Source organism: Trachurus japonicus, chromosome 4, assembly GCF_045865225.1.
Source record: "Trachurus japonicus isolate A0001 chromosome 4, Traja_1.0".
NCBI classification, from domain to species: Eukaryota; Metazoa; Chordata; class Actinopteri; order Carangiformes; family Carangidae; genus Trachurus; species Trachurus japonicus.
Window position 1 is genome coordinate 25,277,863 of NC_140910.1, and position 8,209 is coordinate 25,286,071.

The 8,209-nt window shown below is 43.8% G+C and overlaps 1 protein-coding gene across 2 annotated transcripts; it reads left to right on the forward strand.

The window, feature by feature from the left end:
* The first annotated feature begins 112 nt into the window (after positions 1–112).
* dmrt2b (doublesex and mab-3 related transcription factor 2b) lies at positions 113–4,702 on the forward strand. 2 transcript variants are annotated; one of them, XM_085774946.1, is made up of 3 exons: positions 113–1,159; positions 2,284–2,386; positions 3,223–4,702. In XM_085774946.1, exons 1-3 carry the CDS (start codon positions 770–772, stop codon positions 4,071–4,073), a joined length of 1,344 nt encoding a protein of 447 aa, XP_085631072.1. In that variant the 5' UTR covers positions 113–769; the 3' UTR covers positions 4,074–4,702. The 2 variants fall into 2 exon arrangements, with proteins under 2 accessions (XP_085631072.1, XP_085631071.1); XM_085774945.1 differs by having other exon boundaries at positions 113–1,180; positions 3,223–4,701.
* The last annotated feature ends 3,507 nt before the right edge of the window (positions 4,703–8,209 follow it).

Consider the following 8,209-nt stretch of genomic DNA (forward strand, 5'->3'; position numbering starts at 1 on the left):
TGAGAAGGGCTTCCAAGGTGGGCAGGGCAGGGGCAGGTAGAAGTGTTTATATGGAGGAGGAAGAGGAGAAGGAGGAGGAGGGGGGAGTTGCCTTCGCTGTAAACGGCTTTCCCCAAAATCTTTGCTCATGGGTCCCGCGCCAGGAGCTCGGCATTGTGGCCCGGTCTACCATCCGCGTGTTCTTGGAAAGAGCGTCAGAGAGCAGCTGAGAGAGGCTTAACATTTCAAACGTCTGGCGGTAGGCTGCAAAGTTTCCAACACTGTCATGCAGCAGCAGCAACAACAGCAACAACAGCAGCAGGAGATCGGAGCAGGACACGAATTATAGTTTTGTGATCAGTTGAGGCGCACCGTGTCTCCAAGCCCGGGATCGTCTTCTCCACGCGTCGTTTTAGTTTCTATCTGATGGAAGCCGGTGTATTTGAATGGGACAGTGTGTCACAGCCTCTATGTGTGTGTCAGGCTGCAGGTGCTGCAGTGTTAGAATTTGTTGTGTGGGAACTATTTTTATGATTAAAATGCGTGCGTAAAACAACACCATCGCTGTGCCTTATCAGCTCTCCTCACTGTTTTTTTTTTTTATAAGAAGTGATAGATTTATTTTTACCCCACTTCTATTTAAATGATAATCCAGTTTGAATGTTGTTTTTGTCTCGAGTTAACATCCCGTTTCATCACTTGGCGTAAAAGCTGCTCGGCGTTATAGCAGCAGCAACTCACTGCATTAAAAAAGTGAGGATCCCTGCGCGGTTAGTCATCACAGGCCTAGATGTCCTCTCAGCTGGAAGGAGGCCTGCAGCAGGAGGACACAACAGCAGAACCTGAAGAACAAGTACAACAATCTGAAGAAGTTGTTGTTGTTGACGTGACAAGTCCTGACGGATGCGCCGGCCGGTGGCACGGCAGCCCGGAGGACGGAGGACAGACTAAACAAGCGACCCCGTCTTCATCATCAGAGCGCCAGCAGCAGAAACCACGCAAGATGACGCGGAGCCCCAAATGCGCCCGCTGTCGGAACCACGGCGTCGTGTCGTGTCTCAAAGGCCACAAGCGCTTCTGCCGCTGGAGGGACTGTCGCTGCGCCTGCTGCCTGCTGGTGGTGGAGCGGCAGCGCGTCATGGCGGCGCAGGTCGCGCTCAGGCGGCAGCAAGCGGCAGAGGTGAGGGGAGCGCGAGCACAGGTCAGTGATGGAGGGATGATGATGGAGGGAGGAGAACAAACAGATCGGTGGATGTGTAACCTGCAGTGGGTGATTATCAGGAGGGAAGTATATAGTCATTTAGAGACAGACAACAGACTGCAGTGGAAAGTCAATCAGGCCTCTTGAGAAAAAAAACTAGTTAAAGTGACTTGTACATGATACGAGACTGAACTCATAATATAAAATGATAATGAATAACGGAGTTCATCTACATGCATTTATTCATCACGACATTATTTTTTTTGCCCCGGCTGTTTTCCCATGTGAGAAATTTAGATACATATTTTGCACTATGCAGAATTAAGTGCATAGAAATGACGCTGCAGGGCTGAATTTGCACAGTTATTATTACTTCACATCTCTTCAACCGTGTGCGACAGAAGTCAGACTATCTCATGGCTGCACATAGCAGGAAGCTTGATATTATTTGTCCACATTAAAAGTGCAGAACTACAACAGCTTGAAGCATAAGTCTGCTTTCTTAACATTTACATATAACATTTTTTTTCTTTCACTATTTTGTTCAAGTCAGATGTTGAATATTTGAACAACTTTTTTTTTGAAGCACACTCCCAAGTAATTCTCAAAAGAATAAAGTAAGCATGGTAATAGCTTTATTTATTTCACGAGATGTTATCATGATCAGATCAACAAAATACAGTATAAGGGTTTCTTTTACTTATTTTTTATATTTTACATTCCAGTAAGAAGAAACACAGCACCAGAAACCTGTCTGCATTTAAATCTGAAGGCAGAATTAGAAATTCATAATTACAGAATAATAACTTTTGCAATACATAGTTCAGATTGTGTCAAAATAGATAATGATGATCAAAAATGGTGTTAATATATAATAACTAAAATTTAAAAAAGTATAGCATAGATCAGGTGTTTACACTCTCCTCCATTCAAAAATTACTTGCACTTAGCGACTGGATAATCATCTCTCACTTTTTTAAATCTTAAAACTTGCCTCTTGTAATGTGTTAAATACCTTTACAGTGGGTGATGCCCTGGGTGATGGTCTCTGGATAATATGATTATACCCACATGTCTAATTCCTGCTCCCGTGTTTCTCCCAGGGTAAGAAGGGGGTCAGGTGTGCAGCTCCGTTGCGGAGGACAGCGTATCAGCGTTACAGCAGAGCAGCCGAGCCAGGCGGCCTGGCTAAGAGCATCCTGCAGGGTAAAGTTTAATTAACATCTCCTTTCTCATTAATGCTCATCTTTTCCCCCAGACTGTGATAGAAAGTACTTTTTTATTTTTTATTTTATTTCAGTGGATATGATGAAAGCCTTAAATTCTAATTGGGCTTTTTTTTTTCTTCTTTTTTTTTGCTTTATGGGTTTTAATGTATAACATTTAGGATTCACACATGAATCCACTTGGTATATGATCTGCTGGAGGGAGTGCTTCACTTCACGCTGACATGTCAAACCAAATTCTTTTTTACTAAAGTGTGTGTGTGTGTGTGTGTTCATATGCCAGAGGTAACTTTTATCAGAGAAGAAAACTGTAGAAAAACTGACACACACACACACAGGTGAAAGACATGACAGCAGTGTGTTGTTGGATTGATTATCTGTCAGTTTAGCGTCACCTTTACCATAAGCAGCACGTGTGTGATCCCCACCTACACTGACACAGCCCTGTTAGTGTGACTCCACCCAGTTAAAGATTCCTCATCACGTTGCATCAACACACTCTTGATTTATTTGTCGTCCTCACTGTAACTCCACTATGTCACAACAAGCGGCCATTACTGTAACACACAGTGCGTATTAATACCGGCTGGCTGGCAGTCAAACCCTGATGGAAGCTTTGTCTTCTTTATGGCGTTCTCAGGCTTCTCGGGCTCTTAGTAAAGCAAAACTGACACAGCTAACCAAGTGCATGATTAAATTAATAAACAACAAAGTATGCAAACATATAAACACAACAATTACAGACTCTGAGCTACTTTATATTTCATAAATGAATTAGATAAATTGATATGTGTGGCTTTTCTCCTCCACGTACAGGGCTGAAACCGGTGGTGCCACTGGAGGAGGACGCCTCCTGCTGGACGAAGCAGACGCAACGCGACCAAACACACTTCCCGTGCCCGTCCATCAGCGCCCGGATGAGGAAGAGACGAGCCTTCGCGGACAAGGAGCTGGAGAACGTGATGCTGGAGCGAGAGCTGAGGCAGAGAGAGCTGCAGGCCGACCTCTCCTTCCCCTCCTCAGCCCTCGTCCCCGTGCTTCACCCTCCTCCGCCCCTCTCCGTCTCCCCTAGCCTCCACTGTTGCCCACTCAACAAGGACCCCTCTGCTGCAGGGGCATCCAGCTACGTGCCTGTGTATAAATATAAGCCTTTGTACGAGTGTGACCTCCAGTTCTACCAGTTCCTGTGGAAGAGCAGATCTTCCACAGAGGGCGACTATAATGATCCCTTTTGCCGAAGCTCAGAGCAAGCCAGGGGGGACGAGGAGCTGCTGCAGGACGGATGGAAAATGTGCGATAAGAAAGACCGACCAGAGCTGATGCCATCACAGCATGGACTCAGAAATCACGACGGCACGGGTCTTTCTGCTCTAGAACTTGTCAAACCCCCCTCAAAGCCAACAGAAATAATGCACTCAAATGGCTCTTCATCCATCACACACTCTGTTTTTAGATCAGATCAGGCTATCCTGGGCGCATCAGGCGTCGGCGCAACCAGCAGGTCTTTTGATCCGCGGCTCCTGACAGCTAAGGGCTGGAGCGCAGACACTCCGGCCGCCCAGGCAGCTCCTCACGCTGACTCTGTCAAGAGCCCTCATGGCAGCTCAGTCAGGACTCCCGCTGTGAGGCCATTACCTTTCTCTGTGGAGGCTCTGCTGAGGGCCTGACAGGCAAATGGAAAGAGCACTTTGTTTATGTGTGGACCAAGCGCTGATGATGAGGGTATAAATATAAAAATGGATGGTTATATTACAGCCTTTGAATCACTTTTCTTGACAAGAGCTTGTTGCTATAAAATGGGAAAAAAAGGTGAAATATTTAAAAATAATTTTACAATTTGTATTTTTTTTCTTATTATTTTTCATTAAAATGTATTTTACCACACTTTAAATATCATTGGAAATATATAGACATGTATGTCAATACGTATTATATTTTGTATAAATATACACTTTAAAAATGTAACGCTCCTCTCATGTTCCTCTTAGCAACGTGAACCACTCTGCTTCAACCCTCCCACATTAATCACATTTATTTCATTTCAAAAAACATAAAACAAAGCAAAGCTGATGAAATCAAGTATAGTGTTTGACCTTGTGCCTGTTTCTTCCCTGTGATTCTTGACTTAGATTTGGAAATCAGAGTCTGGTTGTGGCTGACTGATCTCTGGGCCGCTCCAGTGTCAAAACAAAACCAGTTGCTGCTCGGAAATCTCCTCTTAACTCGTAAGAGAGCTAACAATGAGAACAGGAAATGAGGTGCGGCAGGTGGTTGGCCAAGAGGAGAAGAAGAAGTAATAAAGAGTTTCCATAGAGGTTGTACAGTACAGTAGCACAAAGAGGGTTGATAGTAAAACATCCATCTCTGATTCCTGTTGAATCCTTTTTTTTTAAACCATTCATTATTTATTGGTATTTCATAAACTCTATTGTTCTCCAAATGTAAGCCAGTGTGGCAGAGTGTAGTCTATCACTATGACTGTGTAACATAAAAACCCAGCGATCATATGGCATGCTGATTAATATTTTATACAGTATCATTTCTTCAAACAGGCATGATGGGAAATATTCACCAAAGGGTGTGACTGGGAGGGTGCCAGCGTTGCCTAGGCAACATTGTTCTTTATTGTACGCCGAGCCTGACGTCGGGCGAGTTTGTTTGAACACGCATTTGATCTATATCCACTTTCTACTTTTTCCTCTCCTGTTTTTTTTTCTTTTCTTTTTTTTTGTTCTGTTCTGTAATCTCTCAAAGATGGGGGTCAGATACTTTTGACAACTCTGGACCTCGTGGCGTCAACACACAGATGATAGCGCAGCGCTCCGTGTCTGTTTGCGTGTATCTACCAGCATATCAGGGATGCCTTTCTCCTCCTCGTCCGTTCACAGACAGACAGACAGACAGAGAGAGAGAGAGGGGGAGATTGGCATAAAAGGAAGATGAGGTAGTGAGCCTGGGGAAAAAAAAGAAGAAAAAAAAAAGCTCAATATGTCCCATCGTGTTTGATTGTACCATTCTGCGCCAATTTCACAACACAACTTCCTCCTTGCAGAGAGTGCAAATTTGCCATTTTCACCATGATGATAAAAAGATAAGCATCAATCACAGAGGGGTGATAATGACTTCTGTGAAGAATAACACAGAGGATATAAATCAACCCTCCACCCAGGAAAGCTTTGGGGGGGAAAAGCTCATTTATCCATTTCCCCCATGTTTCATTCTGGGGTGTCCTCAGACGAAGCGTGTGGTAGCTTAACAGATAGCAACCCTGCTCTGAAGTGCCACTCACGTTCCACTGTTCTTGTTAGGACGGTGCCACCGACAGACAGATTAGCTTTATTGTTCTGTGCTCTTTGGAAAGGTTTGATTCGATCTTCAATCGCTGGTTGATTAACATTTTCCTTTTTGTGGACCAAAGAGAGGAAATGGGAGAGAAAGAGAGCGTGTGTGTGTGAAGAGGGGGGGGTTTAATGGACTCGCGCCAGTGTGCTGACAAAGCAGTTTCAACAGGCTGAAACATGCTTTTGGATTTGTAGCGGCCCCCAAACCCTTCCCCGTCCGTCCCCACCCTCCCGCCTTTTGTCGCCCACCTCTGGCTCTCCTGCTGTTCATTCTCTGGTTGTGCCTCATTTCCATTTCAGTCGGATTGATTTCGCTCTGTTCGAGGTAGAAAAAGCTTTGCTTTGGCGTTTCCCTTGTAACTCTGATCTTAATATTTTCATCAGCCGCAGCAGTGACAGGAAAGATGGGATAGAATGAAAGAAAAGAGGGCTGGTGGGTGGGAGAGACACGACAAAGACCCAGCACAACTCTAAAAAAACATCAATTTGCTCTCGTCCAGCCTGTTATTTCAGACTAGGAGGTCCTCTTTGCCGCTTTCCATCCTCCCACCGATGCATTGTGGTCTTTATACATGCACTATAGCACAGAACTATCAAAATGATCTTTGTTTTCGCATTGCCTTCATTTCCTTCACCAGGTTGCTGTGTTTACACTAGCTGTGTGCAAAAGCAGACGTGCAGGGAAGGTAAATTCTCATTCAAGGGAGTTTTTCAAAGGACCCTGACCACACTTCAAGACCTGACCGAAGAGCCCAGACCTCTCTACTTGTTTAGTATGATCAGTTATTTCTCCCCTCGGACGGGTCATCAGGAACATTTAGCATCAGGGTTCAGTGGAAAGCCTTTGATCGTCCTGCCAGGTCTCCTCATTACAGGCCGAGAGCCGACTAAAAGCATATGTCTTGGTGTGGCAAGGTCGTTTCCCTTGGCACTCTTAAGAGAGCTGCTGTTTGAATTTAACAGTGTTGTTATGGGATGTTTAAGCAGTGAAAAGAGCTCTCCAGGTTGATATGGACACACTTAACTGCAATGAATAGAAACAGCAGCATGACTGCCCAAATTATTCTTTAATGATTATTGGGCAGCTGACGAGTTGCCATATAGTTGTTGTGTCTCATTTAACATCACAGCCTCAAATTTCACAGATAATTTACTGAACAAAAACACACTCAACTCCCTAATGACACAACAAATATTCACACCGTACACATTTACATGTTCTAATTGTTTCAGGGTAAAGTCGTAAAGTTGATAATTAATTTGAATTTAAGTCCATAATATGTTGGGGGAGGAGTGGGAAGAAGAGGATTGATTTTTCTGGAGCTATGATAAAGTTCAAGGTTCCACTGTAGGTGCCACTGTAATCCAAGATTGCTCTGATATAGTGTAGACTGCAGACTCCTTCAGTATGTGAACGTGCTGCTATAAGTGGTTGGTTTGACTGATTGTTCAGGTAAATCCTGGCTGGTGATTGGACGGCAGCTACTTAGGACTTTTTAAACCAGCTCCCACTGTGTTTTATTGACTTCCAGTGAGTCAGCACGATGAAAGTTACACTTCATTGTGCCCTTGTTTTGTTTTTGTCCTGACTCCTGAGTGATGTATGAGTCGGCTGTTTTTGTTGTTTATTCTTCAAGAACTCCTTGCTGTTTTGGTTTATTTTCTTTGGGCGCTATAGAGGCTTTAGGTTGAAAGCTTTATCACTTTTGGGTGCATTCCAGCTGTTAGCAACTTTAGCGCTGTTTGGGCTAATTGACAGTAATAAAGACATGCAAGAGGTAGTGGAGGATACAGCACTAAATCACATTTACTCACAGGAAGACACTGACATAAAATCATTACCTGCTGCTTGCTTGAACACACTATAAATTGTTCAGCATGAGTTGTGTTGATGTTGTAATAAACCACTTGGGAAACGTTCATTGACTTTTAGGGTAAAGGTAAATTCACACACCCAAGGACAAATACTTAAATTTACACAAGGAGTTCTTGTAAAAAAAAATTAAAACAAAAAACAAAATTCAAAGTTTGGTGTACTAATCGTTATCATTACTCCAGGCTGTATTCCCTCTGCTTGTTTCACTAAGTGTCTGCAACATTGCGTATCAGGGTTCAGAGCAGAGCGTTTGATGTGTCTGCCAACTTGCCACGCACTTTGGATTCTCTCCTGTCCCACCCTGCCCTGAAACGGCTCTGCATGCTTTCTGGTTTTTGGTAGCCAAGTTCGACTCAGAGATACTGGTGTAAGGTTACACTGTGTGTGTGTGTGTGTGTGTGTGTTTGAAGCACGGGTGCAGGAATCTTGCTATGATTTGTGGATGCAGGCCTGTAATGAAAGCATCTTCAGTGCAGCATAGCCTCATAGTTAGCACATGATTTTTTTTTCATACTGTGCATGATCTCTTAAAATAAAAGTAAGTATAAGTATAGAAAAATAAAAATTTCTGTTTGGGTATGACAGC

Excerpts from the sequence above, each read along its gene's own strand:
- dmrt2b (XM_085774945.1), top strand. The coding sequence starts at position 770 with ATGTCCTCTCAGCTGGAAGGAGGCCTGCAGCAGGAGGACACAACAGCA. Across the intron at positions 1,181-2,283 it reads TGAGGGGAGCGCGAGCACAG|GGTAAGAAGGGGGTCAGGTG; the intron begins GTCAGTGATGGA and ends TGTTTCTCCCAG. Across the intron at positions 2,387-3,222 it reads GGCTAAGAGCATCCTGCAGG|GGCTGAAACCGGTGGTGCCA; the intron begins GTAAAGTTTAAT and ends CTCCACGTACAG.